Source organism: Abrus precatorius, unplaced genomic scaffold (assembly GCF_003935025.1).
Source record: "Abrus precatorius isolate BTA unplaced genomic scaffold, Abrus_2018 Scaffold11, whole genome shotgun sequence".
NCBI classification, from domain to species: Eukaryota; Viridiplantae; Streptophyta; class Magnoliopsida; order Fabales; family Fabaceae; genus Abrus; species Abrus precatorius.
This window is the reverse complement of record NW_020874303.1, coordinates 12,758,814-12,776,987: the sequence shown is the minus strand read 5'-3', so window position 1 is coordinate 12,776,987 and position 18,174 is coordinate 12,758,814. Positions and strand designations below refer to the sequence as shown.

The following is an 18,174-nucleotide window of genomic DNA, read 5'->3' as shown; positions in this document are numbered from 1 at the left end:
AGCTCAGGCAAAGACTTCAATTCCGATGCAGGAGGCAATGTAAAAATTGGAGCTGGATGTGCATAGGTGATTACATAGGTGATTGCTGTAATCAAGTTAGCGCATTCTAATTTCTTTAAAGGTTAAAATGCATCATGATTCATTTCCTTAGAACTTGTAATGCCTACATCATGATGTAACTTCTTAGAATCTGCAATAACTTCACTAAAATCATCATACACAAATGTATCAATCTCAGCACAAAAGCTACATTTTGTAGAATCATTACATGCATCACAAGTAAAAGAATTAGAATAATTGGCTAAGCTAGGATAATCAATCTAATCTGAAAAATCAGCTAAACTATCATCCACTAAATTATCTAACAAATCAATATGGCAAACCGAATGAAATGAATAAGGATCAGGTTGCTCAAAATTTTCTGCTATATTAGTAGAAATAGCATGAGGAGTAAGAGCATAATCTGCACTTGCTAGACTGCAATCACTTCCTAGAGAGGTAGCATTAAGATCTTCATCTGTTGGTTGCTCCTCTTGAGAGCCTTGAATAGTATTTCTTGATCTCAAGGTAACATTCTCTGGATTAACAACTGGTTGTGTAGATAGATTACCAGAACCTTGAGATTGCAAATGATTCAAAGTGAAAGCCAACTGTCCAATCTGATTTTCCAAGTTTTGAATAGTTGCTTCTGTTCTTTGCTGAAATTTCAAATCATTAGCTGCTATTTCCCTCATCAATTCTTCCAAGGAAAGTTTACTCTTTAAAGGTGTAGCAGTTTGTGATGGAGGTTGATATTGTCGTTGCTGTACAAAATTCTCCCATCTCAAGTTTAGATGATTCATCCAACCTGCAGGTTCATACAATGTAGGAAAAAAAATCAGTGGGGTGCTCAGGTAAAGTACAAATCTCACACAACCTTGCAGCCCTCTATGACAATGCCAATTGCTTGATCAAAGAAGCTAAATCATTTAGTTTGTCCTCTAGTTTTCTATGATAAGCAACATAAGTATTTTCCATCTCATAAACTCCTCTAGTTAAGGCCACTAGATTGCTTCTGGCACTGAATTGTTGATTATTAGAAGCCATATTTTCAATTAATTGTCTTACTGCAATAGGAGTTTTATCTACCAAAGCTCCTCCACTGGATGCATCAATCATTTGTCTATCCATGGATATAAGACCTTCATAGAAGTATTGGATAAGAAGTTGCTCATTAATTTGATGATGTGGAAAACTTGCACAAAGCCTCTTGAATATCTCCCAATACTCATATAAACTCTCTTTGTCCATTTGCTTTATACCACAAATTTCTTTTTTGATTGAAGTCACTCTAGATGCAGGGAAAATTTTTTCTAGAAACATCCTTCCTAGACCATCCCAGCTTGTGACTGATCCAGGTGGTAAATAGTAGAACCAATCATTGGCTGTGTCTTGTAATGAGAATCAGAATGCTTTCAGCTTTATGTGATCCTCAGGAACTCCAGCTAGTCCCATGGTGGTATACACAATGTGGAATTCTTTGAGGTGTTTAAATGGATCCTCACCTACAAGACCATGAAACTTAGGCAACAAATAAATCAATCTAGACTTAAGCATACAAGGTGTATCTATATTAGGATATTGAATGCATAATGTCTGCATAGATACATCAGGTGAAGTTAGCTCTCTTAAAGTTCTCTCAGCCATAATATATAAATTGGAATGAGAAGAGGAGGAAATAGCAAAAAAAAAAAAACAATAATAGAGTCACTAGATAGTGAAAATTATGTAGAGTGTGATGAGTAGAATGAGAAAGTGCGAAAAATGATGCAGCAAAAAACAATTGTGCAGAATTTGATGAAATTGTGCAGAAACAGTATGCAGAAAATAATGATGCAGCAGAATGCAAAATTGATGCAGAATGCAAAAAAAATTAAAACAAAAAAATCATGCAAAAGTAGAATGCAAGTACAAAAATTAATGCAGAATTGTAGAAAATTGTGTAGCAGAATTTTGAAAACATTATGCAGAATGCAAAAATGAAAAAGTGCAGAAAATGAATGCAAAAAAAGTATGACAGCAAAGTGCAAAGAATAATGCAGAATTTGCAGCAAAAAATTGAAAAACAGAGCAGAAACAAATGCAGAAAAATGTAGAATGCAACAAGCAGAGTGCAAAAAATTAAAGTTAAAAATGACATGCAGAATGGTGTACCAAGAACTCTACAGAAAAACAAGGCAAGCAGTCACACAATTAAAATTATGCTAACCTATCACAATGCAAAAATCAAAAACAAAACTAACATACTAATATGCAGAATATAAAAACAAAACACAAAACATGTTTAATATCTAATCAAGCACCAATGATTTCCTAGCAACCACGCCAATTTGATGAACAAAAAGATTTGTCGCGAATCCTCATAAAAATTATAAAGAGAAATTAATGTAATATTAGGGTGCTAACCTAGGTCGTCTCCCATGAATCATTGGACGAGTAATCAAATATCAAACATATGGTGTGCAGTGTATTCAGAAAGCAAGTAAACAAGGGGGTTTTGTGATTTCAAGATCAATGTAAAAAGCAAGAAACAAAATTATAAAGTTCAATCAATAAAAGGTGTTAACCCCTAGTTCATTCATATAGATTCTATCTCTATTCCTCTCAAAATTTAATACTCTTCCTCTCCTCTCAGAATTAGGTTAATTTAATAAGCGAAAATCAACATTATGTTTCCATGCGAATTAAGCAATTCAATGGACTTCAATCTCTCATCCCAAGATTATGCAACCTTAGAAATAAACCCAGAATTAAGCAATTCAAGTTTAGAATCTCATTAAAACGAATTACGATTAATTAAGCAATGTCTCCCTGATTTAACCATTAACTCAATTCAAGAGATTAGGAAGAAGAAATTCATAAAAGAAAAGAAATTATATTAACATTCAAAAGCTAACAAATTCAAGAATCTATATGAACTCACTAAGAATTACAAGAAATTTTAGCCCTCCATGAGGATGGGCCTCACAATTACAAAATGAAAGTAAAGATAAATCAATAACATCAAGATGAAAATCAAAGAAAAGTGAAGAAGAAATGGAATTCAAACCCTAGGTTGGACCTTTGGCTGTCACCCAAGGCCACCCTAGGCTCTCCCAAAATAGAAAAAATCTAAAAGTATAAAAAGCTGCTGAACTAATTTCTAAAATTCTATTTATAGTGCAGTAGTCGTCGCCCATAGTAGCTGCTATGGTTTCATAGTGGCTACGCGCAGTGCTCCTTGTTGTTGACCCTATCTGGAGTGTTCACTTTGGGTTCACTGTATGAATATGGTAATTCAGCAAATAAAGCTGGTAAATCAATGTTCAATGTGATAGTAATTGTAATATATATACTGGTAATTTTGCAGGTTATTTCTTGAGTTGTCACCAATATTAGCTGATAAGTCTGAAACTGCTAGTAATATGATAACAGTTATACTCTGTCTGAACTGTATGAATATGGTAATACAATAAATAAAGCTGGTAAACCAATGTTCAATGTGATAGTAATTGTAATATATACTGATAATTTTGCAGGTTGTACACAATTAAAAAAATGACGTAAGGAAAATGACGTGTTGTTGAACAAGCGACAACCTCAGGATCAGACCAGGACTTTGATCCTAATGAAAATGTTAATTTAGATTAAATGACTCTAGTGATGAAAGTAAACAAGTTATGCATAGTAATAGGACCCGTCAACTGTCAAAGAAGCGGACAAAGAAGAAATCTGGCAACAAGGTATGTATTCATCAAACTTGTGGACCATTTATCATTCATATTGATGTTGTATGTTTGATAGTTTCATTGGAATGCATGTATATATGTTGTATTCCTTAGTCAATGCTCACCAAATCGTTTACAAACGATTTGTAACATCTTGATAGAAGAACAATGAGACATAGTTATTGATATGAAGTTTGGAGGACTTTTACATGTAAAATGTACAAGACTTGATAGGAGGGTCTGCTTATAATTGGTAAAGTCTTTTCATTTAAATCAATTGTGCATATACGCAAAGGGAGAGGAGATTTCAATAAGCTATTATGATGTAGCCAAAGTTTTTGGGCTAGCAGAACATGGTTTGTACATATTGCATAAGTTAATTAACCCAACGATTATTACTCCCAAACTGATAAATCTAATATTTCGAACTTGAATATAGGATTAGACATTCCAGAATGTGCCACAGCAGATCAAAGAGCAATGTTGACTGAATTTGAAGGAATAACATATGTCTAACTATTTTGGATTATTGGTGAAGGCAAAATGGACAACCAGTTTAGAAGAGCTTTTATCTTGTATGTTTTGTCATGTTTCTTGTGCCTAACTTTAAAGATGGCACCCTGTCCAACGCTTTTAGGATCTATCATTGATATAGAAAACGTAAAAAAGTACAATTGGAGCTTTTTTATTTTAAGTGGCTTGTAAGGCAGTTGAAATCATATAAGGCAAGACAATACAAGAGTAAGACAGCAGGTATTGGAGGTTATGCATATTTTTTCTTAAGGTATTGTAACTTATTTGGTATAGTTTAACAAATGTTAATTGTACAATTGTTATAACCTATTAATTAAGTATATAAGTGTCCCCGACCCCTGTGGTTTAAATTAAAATTTCAATATTGATGCAGTTTTGTATTTTCATAAGTGTCCACTAAGCATCACTGGCTTCGACAAAGAATACCCTAGGGTTAAATTTTGGGATGATGACATGATAGAAAAACGGATTTAAGAAGAGAAGAATGACGTTCTGGTAAATTCCATTCATTTATCTCGAAGATTCCTATTTGTGGTTATGTTACTATTATTATAACGAAAATGAAGTCGTGGTTCATATGAAGAATTTGTTTTTAATTAATGATAATTCTATTCTTCAACAAGGCCTATTATATCACAAAAAAAAAAAAAAAATAGAGGTGATCTTGTTGACCCAATGTGGTTGAAAGAGAATTTTGAAACTGAGGTATATTAAATGTTTTTTTTTTAGTAACAGAATTCTATACTTCCTTTGCTGCTATTTAGTTTATGTTGTCATGTTATGCAATTTTTGTTGTCGATGAAAATAAAGTTTCTTTTATTGTTAAAATGTAGTTGTTTTGAAACTTGGTTGCGGAGATTATCAAGATGTATGAGGCACAGGAAGAAGTTGCACTAGTTGCTAATCATCTTATAATTTCTGATTCCACAGCGATGAAATCTTTGCAAGATAATAAAATGAGAAATAATGATATGGATAAATCAAGCCATAAAATGGAGAGCAGAAGTTTGAAAGAGTCTGATTTTAAAAAACATCAACATGAAGATATACTTGAAGGTGAAGGCAGATTTACTTGTAGTCATATTGTCCAATCACATGAAGATCATTGTAGAAAAAAGGCATGCAATGCCTTATATCAGTATTGCATTAACAAGTCAATTCCACCAGAATAAAAAAAAAGAGTATGAATTTATAAGTCTATGTTTTATAAATAATAGTAATACATTTTATTTATGTACGACCAATCAGAGGTGAGTTGTTTTAGCTTGACTAACTATTTGTCCTTTATGTGTTAGAGTGCTAGTTTCAATGTGCGGATACTATTTGAATCGAGTAGATATCATGACAATGGGACGTAGACGATAACTCTATAACAATGTATAGTACAATGTATCATATTACTGGTAGTTCTGTTATGTTATTCTTGACTTCCCTTTTTGCTAACGTAGTGTGTTGGTTATGCTTAGGTGGTTAGCTTGGCTAGTCCAGTCTTGAATAATACAAACATTTCTTCAAGTTCAAAGTCGCGTTATTGTTTGTCTTCATACTTCATGGTGATTTAAACTTATTTTATTTTGGTATTACATCAATATCTTTGTGTCTTTGGCGTAATTTTTTTCATTTATCTAATTGCAGGATTGTGTAAAAGTTTATTTTAATAATTTCATGAAGGATAAGCATTTGCCATGGTACAGATTACCCTCTTTTTTTTTTGTTAATCAGCCTTAGCTTTTGAACTTCAATCTGGTATTTTAATTGAAGTCATGTATCGCGTATTTGCTATGCTACAATGTCGCAATAGATTAATGCAAATCTTCTTGTGTTATAGATATTTGCACCAATCTTGTATTCAAAGCATTGATGGTGCTATGTGGTGGACTGACAGAAGATGAAGTTATGCGTCTTAGATTCTATGTACTTACATCACATGGGGAATATGACAATGTTGGATCAGTTGGCGGTGTGATAAATTTGAATTAGTGTCATATGATGCATGTTTCATACTTATAGTTAATGCTAAAGCTGAATAATAATATGACATTGTAGGATAAACGATTTGAAGATATATTCATATTGATTGATCAAAACTTTGTCTCTACAAATGCTAACCTTCAAATTGAGTACCCAAGTGTCCCAAGACAACATAATGGGTGAGTTCATCTTTCATATCAACTTATTTCATATATAGGAATGATTAAAATTAAATTTACTCTTCACTTACCTTTCTTTTTTAATTACAGTTATGATTGCAGTGTGCACACCATTAAATACATGGAGATGTGGGATGGTGAAGCAGCATATGATAGTGGTTCTACTATGCCGACATGGACTGAAGTGTGATGTAACACCTTAAATTTAATTTTGATTTAATAATAATTTCACAAATCAGAATAACCAATTTTCATAAAATACTTCTAAATAAGGGAAGGGTTACAATTAATATCAAATAACTGCTACAGGACTAGTTTAGTTACAACAATTTCAAAATAAAATCTAAGTTCTATAGCACTCCATCCATCCCTTCACTGAGTCCGGTGCTGATTATCTTGATTACCTGAAAAATGAATATAAGGGTGAGTACTCTACACTATCCAAAAGCACACAATTAACGTAGAGTCTCACCTCTAGAACATTTCCAATACATTAAATAAACACAATCACAAGCAGCATTATCACACAGCTCAGGTCAATTTAACACCGATGCACTCACGGCATTGGCAGCATTTTACATCCATAAGTACAATACATAAACCCATGCACATGCACGCCAGCCACACTCACTATGGCACTATGATCACATATTTACACTATGAATGGTCGCCGATTACCCACACCTCATGGATACCACATGGGCAGTCACGGGTCGCTCAGCAAAAATAGTAGTCAGAGGTCTAGTCAGGAAGAGAGTGTGTGGCCCGTGGTGCACCCGTTCTACAGTCGGTGTCACCACCACTCCCTCTTTCCCAAGGTATTTCTACCGTCCTCATCTCCCATATCTCCAGTGTATCGCTGAACCATTCACAGCACATTTCAACGGCACTAACACGCTCATTCACACATATTTCATTCACGCATGTAATAGTCATGCTTACACACGGCAAACAGCCCACATCCCATTTCACAGCACACGACACATAGCCTACAATAATCATTCATATTACACGGCTGTTGGGCCCACATTTCCACAACATTCATTTAAATACATGGCACAAGTGCTCATACCCATTCACAACACTCGGCATGCATGCCCTCATTCTATCATACAACATTTACATACAATTCATCAATTTTGGGTCAACATACATAATGTTCACACATCACGGCACATGGCCCACATTACATTTCTCAGCAATTTCCTACCCACTAACTCAGCCACAACACAATATTCAGCAAAATAACAACAATTCATGCACAAAAGAGTAGGATAGAGTCTCCCCTTGCCTTGGATTGAAGACTCACACGCTAAATTCACCAAGAAGTGCTCCCCCTCACAGATTTTGTCCTAAACACATGGAGAAACTCCATGAGAACCCAAGGAAACCACAAAAACAGAGAAAAAAGGGATAAAAAACTGAAACCCTAACCATTAAAACTTACCTCCAAGCATCCCCCACACGAATTCAACCTTCAATCAAGCTCCTGAACGACTTTGGAGGCAATTAATCGGTGGAATAGGGTTTCGGGTCGAGAGAATTGAAGAGATTTGAGAGGGAATTTGAGAAATGAATCTCAAATTCCTAAACCCCTTTTTAAAACCCCTCAGATCGTGATACTCTCGCTACAGCGAGAAATTCTAATTGCAGCAAGGCATCCCTCGCTGCAGCAACGCCCTCTATCGCCACAGCGAAAATCTCAGACGAAATTGCATCCTAGTTTTTGCAGAATCTCGCTACAACGAGACTGCACCCAGAAATGCACCCTAAACTATCTCTCTCTCACTACAGCGAGAAGGCGACAGTTCTGGTCCTTCCTCCCAGGGCCCTCTCGCTACAGCGAGAACAGTCCAGTATCACGCCCTGCACTTAGGCACTTAGCCCATTTCAGCCCTATCCAGTCATGAATACACATATATATATACACACATCTACAACATACATATATGTACATATATTCATACTCATTACATATTTACAACATATATCTGAAAATACACACACACACACACACACACACATATATATATATATATCACATATTCATTTATATCCATTGAACTTAAATTGGTGCTAATTAAAGTGTATATAATGTTAGTAAGATGAGGTTGCGATCATTCGGGAGGAATTGTTAATAAAGTAGGTATTGGATATCAGAAATGAAGAAAGAGAAGTTGTGTGCAAAGTAGCTAATATATTTTAATACGTTAATATAAGTGTATATGTGTATTTTCATGTGTTTTGTATTTGATGCATACGTGTGTGTATATATATATATATATATATATATATATATATATATATATATGTCTGTGTGTGTGTGTGTGTGGTGTAATGAGATATAAATATGATGATGTGGGCTGTATGAGTGTGTGGATGATTGGGATTAGACTGAAAATTTTGGCTGAGTACCTAGTATAGAGTGTCCTCACTGCAGCAAGAGATGTCTCACTATAGCGAGAGAGCCCTGGAGGAAGGCGTGAAACTGTTGCCTTCTCGCTGCAGCGAGATATCCCTCACTAAAGCGACAAAACAACAGTTTATGGTGCATTTATGGGTGCAGTCTCGCTGTAGCTACAAAGCGATAATTTGAGGCACATTTCTGGGTGCAGTCTTGCTATAGCGAGATTCTGCAGAAACTAGGGTGCAGTTTTCTCTGATATTTTTGCCATAGCGAGAGAGGGTGTCGCTGCAGCAAAAGTATCTCGCTGTAGCGAGAGGGTCGCGACCAGAGAAGATTTAAAGGGGCTAGGGCTTAGGAAACTCATTTTCTCCTTTTCTCTCTTCAAGGTCCCTTCGATTCTCTCACCCCTAAATCCTTTTCCACCGATTGAATTGCCTCTAGAGTCATTCGTGAGCTAGATTGAAGGTTGGATTCGTGTTGGGGACGCTTGGAGGTGAGTTTTAATGGTTAGGATTTTGGTCTCTCTCTCCCATTCTCTGTTCTCTTGGTTTTCCTTGATCCGTATGAGATTCCTCCATGTATTTAGGACTAAGTTTGCGTGAGGAACACTTCCTAGAGCTAAATTCGTGTGTGTCTTCAATTCAAGGTAAAGGGGACTCTACCCTATCTCGTTGTGCTTAATTTACCAATTATTTCGTTGAATGTTGTGATGTGGCTGAGATAGAAAGTAGGAAAGGTGTAACAACTATGAAGACCGAGACTCGACAATCCTACTACTTTTAGATAACTTGATGTGTAATGTATATAAATTGCTTTTAAGAGTCTTGGACCAAATGAGATTTTTTTTTTAAACATGAGTGTATAGGATTATTCAACCTGGTTTATGGATACCAATATCATTCTTGAGTATTGAGAAACTTGCTTTTTAATATATTTTAAGGTGACACGCGGTCACGACATAGATCTTGATTCTTCATGCACCTAATAGGCAACAGTTTATAAAGATTCATGTCATACTCTTATTACTAATAATTACTCATGAGATTTTGTTTTCTTCATTTACTTATAGTTTAGAAAATCATAATATTAGTAAGTACCACTTGAATAATATAGCCATACCATGTCTTAACATAACTATACAAGTGGACTCCAATCTTTTTCACCTGCTCATGAGTCAATTACTAATAATATGAGATACAACATATGGTTTATCACATCAACTAGAATTCTCTTAGGGGACAAACCCACAGAGTTCACATCCATTACCTGTATGCATTGAAGAACCAATTTCATTCCTATTTAATTCCATCCAAATAAAAATAAGAAGATAACTGATAACATAAACCTAGTCATATAAATAATCCTATAATTATCCAAAGTAACCATAAATTATCCAAGAATCTTAAAACACAATTCATGACCATCAGAGTACCAAAACAAAATACATTACACCAGTTACAAAAATAAAATATAAAGTACCAAATTCTCCACCATACAACGAGTGGAGTCCTCTAGCAGCGGACAACAAAAGAAATAACTAAACAGCGGTCAGGACTCCTTGGAAGGGTCATCTTCTATCTCCTTGGTAACTGAAGAATCCTCTTCAAATTGAGCTCAAAGTGGAGAATAAGATGGAGAAAGGTCATCCTCAAGATCTGTGACAACTAAAAGAAAATATCCAACACCATAACATATTTCAACAAAGAAAAGGAGTGAGATATATTTCCAAGTAAATATCCTTCAGAAAAGAAACAAAACAAAGTAAGTACGAGCATACATCACATTAATGCCATTATAACTTTTACAATCTAACAAAATGCAAGTCTAATTACATGATGCATGATTAATGCAAGTGATAACTCTTAGTTTGGCAAAATCTCATTTTCATTCTTATGCAACTCTGGATCCATAACAATCCTATTGTTCGGAAGTTGTTGAGAGTTTCACTAGCCAGCCTACATTTCGCATGTATTGTGGGGACTCAAACCTCCACCGACTGATCTAGCTCGACCAATAAGATAACCTTAGGAGAAGGTCAGGATAAAGGAACATCGCGTAGAGACTCCCAGCCAGAGTTTTGGGGCCTAGGACACTCATAGGGCTATTGGTAAGTCACCCAACTCCATTAAATCCCCTAGACATCGAGATCCTCCCTATCTTTCACCAACAGCAGTTATAAAATAACCTAGTGACTTCCTTCACAGGGGAGTGGGATTTCGCACACATTTGTTGTCTGAATAGTCATGCATACTTTTAGAGTTCCACTCCCTTAATCACGCACATAGGCGCTGGCCAATTTAGGATTTCATATGATTTCATCAACTATTCAGAACCTTATATATGTAGAGATTGGCAAGTACTTATATCTGTGCCTCAATGCACTTTCTCTAAGTGTTCGAAGCTCACTAGCTTCATCTCTTTCCTTGAGTTCCAACCATTATCTGACTAGAGTTACACTATTCATTTATTTTCAAAAAGAAAGAAAACAAAATTTTCATACAGGTTTACTTTTGGTCATTAGATTCAATTATTGAACTCAAGGTCGAAGTTGAAACCATAGCCAAACTTCTTAGGGCACATATACTTACATACCAATTTACTCCTAGTGTATCATCACGCATTTCCCACCCTCAAAGGACTCAAATTCACAAATGGTGCCCACTCAGCCGCCTGCATATGTATATATGCATATTCTTAGTGCTTTACACAACACATGCGCCAAACTATATATTTTTAAAGAGCACAACACATAAGATATCATGTTCAAATACACCAGGCATATTACTCATATTGGACATTTCAATAAAGCATTTCGTTTAATTAATCTTTGGTTTTCGACAAGCTTTGAGTAAATAGTTCACTTAAAATAATTCATAATTTTCACAAAATAATATATTCTCAAACATCAAGTGTAAAATAATTTTCAACCAAATATCAAGATTCTTCAAAATCAAAATATACTCATAATTATATTTTAAAACATCAAAAGTCTTAAGTAAATATTCAAAAATGTCAACATATAATTCAAACAGCACATGTCTCCTAATACATGTGTTCTAGACCTTAGGGTTAAGGGACAACCCTCTTTGATTTATTTTCTTTCTTACTGTTTACTTGAAATACGTCCTCCCCCTTACCTTTGTGAGTGAGGTAGTCCGCATGTTCTTTTTCTTGGACTTTTCGGTGTCAGAATTTGTAGTTTCTTGATTCATTGTGTTTCTAGTTAGAGAGGAGTCTATCAGAATCCTTTAAGCCAAAACGGCCAAGAGCTAGTATTTTTAAAAATTCAGAAACAGCCATGCACTTATTGCAAAAAACTGAAAAATTTCAGATTTGCACAATGTTTGTAAAATTAAATGTAACGGAGTCAAACGAAGTCCAAATCACGATCCGCAAATTTTGTTAAAAAGATAAGACCCTATGGATCAAAATCATATTTTAAAAATCAAGTTTTAAAGCACAGGGAAGTGCAAAAAAATCAAACTTCGCTGCTGTTCATGTAGGTTTTTCACCTTTGTACCATTTTGGTAATTCAGCTCGTAAGGTATTCAAACGAAGTCCAAAATTAACATAAAAATATGTGTTGGAAAGCTGTTTTCATGTAGTTTATGAAAATAATTTTTTTGGGTTGAACAACTCTGTACAGAGGGTGTAAAAATTATTTCTTTATATTTCTGTAGAAAACGTAAAAATGAAGTTCCTCACGTATTCTAGGCGATTAAGGGGGCAAACGATATCAGATTTGAGCTCAATATACACCGTTGGAAAGATAATTCTGCAAGGAACACATAAGAATGTTGCATGTCAAATTTTGGAGATCACAGAAATGAGAAAAACAGTCTCCTTTGCTGCTGAAACACTGAAAACGCAGAACAAGGAGTAATCTCACCATTTTCACTATAACTTATGATTTTGATGTCCGTTTTGAGTTAAACCACTTGCGTTTGAAAGATCTTTCACTGCACAATCCAAATGCAGAGGTTAGGCTAAGAAAAATATGTTTAGATGGTCAAAATTGACTCACAGTGGCTGGACGCAGAAAGCTCGCAGAGAGCTCCATGCTTTTTCATGGAAGAAGTGCAAAAACTGAGAGAGAGTGAAAGAAAACTTTACGGATGATTATTTTATACACTTATAAATCTGAAAGAAAAACTTTGCAAAAGTAGGACTTGAACCTAAGTCCTCCAAATGGGTAACACTAGCCTATCTACCACTAAACCACCTTTGTTGGTGTGTTAGAAATTTGGAAATCAATTATACTTAAATGATTGTAAATAATTCAAAGTATTAGAAAATCTCATCTTCCAAAAATAAATCAAACATGTATTCAAAGACGAATTACTTTAACGAAATAAAAATAAGCACTTTTATTTCAAAACTTATTTAATCAACATCGTAAAATTTTGCAAAATGTATTGAATTATCTTTGAAAAAGATTAAATCGTGCTAACATACATGAACATGGAGAGAGTAAAAAATAGGATGTTACAAAAGGTGTACGAGCATATTGAGCAATTGATATTGAATGTGATGAGTGAAATGATTGAGCCTAATATAGGCAAATAGGTGTGTTTGCGTGTCCTTGAATGATGTAAATGGTTGGAAATAAGTATAGATGGCATGTTGAAATGTTTTGTGTATGGAATGGACATGTGTGTCATGTGTGCTAGATGAATGTGGGCACTTGTGCTGTGTGTGCGAATAAATGTGAGCCCATGTGCCATGTAATTTTAATGACTGGATATTGTGCCGTGTGCTGTGAATGAGAAATATGTGTGAATGAGGCATGTTGAATGTCGTTGTAATGATGCTATGAATAGGTCAGCAATACACTAGAGGTGTGGAAGATGAGGATGGTAGAAATACCTTGGGAAAGAGAGAGTGGTGGTGACACCAATAGTGGGCGTGGGTGCACTATAGGCCGCACACTATCCTCCTGACTAGACCTCTGACCACTACTTTTGTTGAGCGACCCGTGACTGCCCACGCGGTATTCGTGAGGCGAGGGTAACCAGCGACCATTCATAGTATGAAACTGTGATCACAATGCCACAGTGAGTGTGGTTAGGTGCAGTAAGTGCACGTGTGTGAAATGTTGGTGTAGTGAGTGCACTGGTTGCATTTTGCATTGGAATATATGATGAATGATAATTGTGATTGAGATTGAGACGCTTGTATTGTGGATGCATAATTTAACATATGTTAGTAAATGTGTAGTATTTGAGGTGAGTCTCTATATTTATATGTGTTCGATAGTGTAGAGTACTCACCCTTACATTTATCTTCAGGTGACCAAGACGATCAGCACTGGACTCAGTGAAGGAAGGATGGACTGCTATAAGACTTAGATTGTATTTTAAAATTATGATATAACTGAGTTAGTCCTGTAGCAGTCTTTGATATAAATTTTGTAATCCTTTATTGTTTTGAACTGTTTTATGAAACTCTATGATGGGATCTTTTTATTTAAATAAAAATTTTATTATTTCCATTTTCTAAATTATTACTTGTAAATTATTTAAAGGTGTTACACGGGGCCTCATCGACGAACCCCTTACACTATTAGGCATTTGAGGCCAAGGAAAATCACATAGATTTCATATTAGGCATTGTGACAAAATTTGAATTTACCATTTCAATTTTACTATAAAGCTCAAGTAACACAACTCAAGTATGTAAACCTTGTATTAATCAATAAACCATACATTATATTTACAAACAAAAATCACAAGGGTTACATTGCACAATTTACAATTTTACAAGAGATAATGTGAAGACTTTGTTCTTGTACAATTCACTGTGTCATATCTTATAGATAACAGCAAACAGAAAATATTATGTTGTCCAAGTAACCATATTCAACAGACTTATTGTATCATCTATATTGCTATTTACAATATACCAAAAAAATAATGGTATGGTTCAACTCTTGAGGTCTATTATCCTGCCTTTCTGACCACTTAATGTTAAGATATCATATCTCCAGCCAAAATAATGATTTTGCATGGTGAAGCTAAAATTTTATGCACAGTATGTACATATCATCCTGCATACACAGACATTATTCATTATTAAATAAACAAAACATAAGTATTAAAATCATATTCAAGATTGGTTCTACTAATCTTACCCATTCAAAACAAAATGGGACCAAAACTTATCTATCCACTAGCCAAACCTGCATGTAATAATACTTGTAACTTTAATTTACTTGTACAATCACTCTGAAAATAATGATAGGCAAGTATTAATTCTGAATTTGTTTTTCAACACTATGTTGAAGACTATCATGGGGTTTGATTGTATCCATGTGGATGGATAAATCTGTCTGACCTAAATCCTGTACAACCTAGAAAATAGGACATAAAAATTTCAGCTTAACATATACCAAAAATCCAATGAAGATAAAATTACTTCTGATTCACATTACTGCACCCTTGGTTGAGAGTTTTGCTTAATAGATTGAAGAAAAGAAACAAATCCCCTTGGCTACAAGATAGACTGTGATCCCAATATGATATCTTCAAACATCGAAACTTCAACACTTTCATTCATTGGCTACATCAATAATTTACCATTATAAATTTACCAATAACAAGTCCAATGTATACAACTTCAATGATAATGATTAATTGAAATGGCCATCATAACTATGGCCATTGCCACCACAACAGAATAGTTGTTTCACAAATACCACATTTAAAGGAAAGACACAGGTACAACATTTAAAACAACAAACACAGAACTTGTGTCATATCACCCAAATTGGTGATAGTTACAAATTTAACCTTAACTTCATGTGAACATATAGTGCATTACTATTATCACTTACAACCTTAACTGATGACTGAATGCATAAGTTACTTTCACACTGCTCAGCAACAGTTTCACCCAACGATTCCTACATATTGCAACAATGAAATCTAACATTAGTAGTAATCTCTCTATAAGAATTGCAATTTAATACACATGTAACAATATAAATCAAAATAAAAGCACCTCAATCAACAAGTTTGCACTTGACTTGATGCATTTGTTATACATGTGGAGCTATGAATTGTATTTATTTGAATTAGACACTCTTCACCCAAGTTGTTAGCAATGTCTTCATCATTGGAATGTTTATTCAAAGAAGAAGATTGCTTGCTTCCTCAGAATTTGCAACCATTTCAGCCACATTATAGAAATGCTTAGACAGATTATCATACCTCTCATTCATTGGCTTCAATTCAACTTTATCATAGCTCACCTTGATGTATGAATGTCTTCTTTTAATATTCTTGCTCCATCTACTGAGAATATACTTAGAAGGTACTTGCTTAACTCTTTTAATTCCAAGCACCGAAAGAGAATGTTTGCACATTATACCTCTGAATTCAAATAGCAAGCACTGACAACTAATGTCCTTACTTCTCCTATTAAAAATAACCTCAAACTTGGCTTCTTTCATCTGATTACAAAATATAAAATCCTCACACACATTGTATGAAATGATAGTTCCAACCTCAAATTTTATTGGTGTAGCATAGTTCATTTTACCTCTAAATTCTGCTTGAACTGCAGCAAACTTGGCATTTGTATACTCAGCTTGAAATTGTCTCTCAATAAGGGAGTTTGACCCACACTGAATTATCGTGTTCATTGTGCGAAAGTCAGGTTTCACTTCCTTCTCCACCTTGCTCCTTAATGCATTGTCATATTGCTTCACAAACTGTTGTAGGCTTGTCTTCGAGTTCAGATATTCATCAAAAAAGGCGTGTACGCTCTCACTTCTTTGTGTGGCTAATAGTTCAGCCCAAAAATCTTGTTTTAAATATATTAGCACCCATCTATGTTGGTCATTGAATAATCCACACAACCATTCATTTTGTTGAACATCAAACTTCTTCAAGAAAGAATACCATTTCTCTTCAAAATCATCCTTCATTAAACTATCATAAACAACATCTTTCATTGCTGATTTAATTTGTTTATATTGACCATATCCCTTCAGTTTTTCTGAGATTTTTTTTATTATATGCCATAAACACCATATGTACCAAGTATTGGGCAAAGCTATTGCAGTAACATTTTTCATAGCCTTGTATTAGTTAGTCACAATCCCATTGGGTGCCTTCCCACACATGCATCTAACCCAACAATTGAAAATCCACACAAATGTTTCTGTATCTTCTGCTGATATTAAGCTACAACTAAGTAAAACTAACTAACCATGGTGATTTACACCAACAAAAGCAGCAAAGGGCATGTCATACTTATTGGTTAAGTCAGTTGTATCAAAACTAACGATATCTCCAAAAAATTCATATGCAGCTCGACTTGTAGCATTTGCCCAAAATATATTTCTTATGCGAAAGTCTTCATAACATCAATATCATACCAAAACTGATAATTTTCTTTCTTCATCCTACAAAAATAATCTACTAATACTTTTGAGTCTTCTTCCTTGGCAATCAAACGTCTTTCCTTGTTAATGTAGTTTCTCACATCCTTTTCTACAAATGTCAAATTATCATGTTCACCAACATCATGAACAAGGGTTTGAAAAGTCTTGTTTATCCTCACCCCTACCTCACTGTGTAAATCAGGAGTTCTTCTCACATACATGCTAATATTCTTATTTTTTTTAAAACATTCTAGCTTTTGAAGGACTTAATCCATGAAAATGTTGTAAAACAACTATTTTTACATACCATTTTTTGGATCTCCTTTTCTTTGCTGTGATCTTTGCTTCACATTTGGAAACTATCCTGGGAAGTGTCTTCAAAGTTTTTGGTACCTTTGAAGAGCTCTTTCCTTCTCGTATGCACGCAATTATCAAATAATTCAACTCTCCATCATGACTTTTTTTGAATTTCTAATCTTCCATCTAAAACTCACTTTAGTTGAATAGTTCTTGTAAAATACTTTAATAGCTTCAACATCATCAAACTTCATTCCAACACTTGGCTCAACTGTGTCAGAGCTATCACAGCTATCATCCTCACTAGCAACTTCATACACGAGCTCAACAACATTTTCGTTGTCATGCTTCTGCAGTTCCTCCTCAATAGAAACAAAAAAAATTAAACTTTATAAAACAGAGGGTCATGGGCATGAACTTTGTCAAAGACCCACTTACCAAAAACTATTCAGCTTAAATGCAAGATCCCAAGTTTCCAATTTGTATTGCACCACCTTTGATAGGACTCATGTATCACTCAGATGAGATGTATCACTTTAAATTTAATTTTCAATAAATAAAGGATTTCATAAATTTCTGAAATAATAAAACTTCTATTTTTAATCCAAGTTTCATCAAACATTTAAAAAAAAAAGGTTACAAATATCATCAAAC

General features: G+C 34.5%; 1 protein-coding gene across 1 annotated transcript; it reads right to left on the bottom strand.

Annotated features, from left to right (window-relative positions):
* Positions 1-15,084: 15,084 nt before the first annotated feature.
* On the bottom strand, positions 15,085-17,444 carry LOC113855635 (protein FAR-RED ELONGATED HYPOCOTYL 3-like). Its single transcript, XM_027487266.1, has 5 exons — positions 17,297-17,444; positions 17,049-17,195; positions 15,985-16,835; positions 15,670-15,738; positions 15,085-15,186 (listed from the first exon to the last, which is right to left on the bottom strand). Exons 1-5 carry the CDS (start codon positions 17,442-17,444, stop codon positions 15,085-15,087), a joined length of 1,317 nt encoding a protein of 438 aa, XP_027343067.1.
* Between the last annotated feature and the right edge of the window lie 730 nt (positions 17,445-18,174).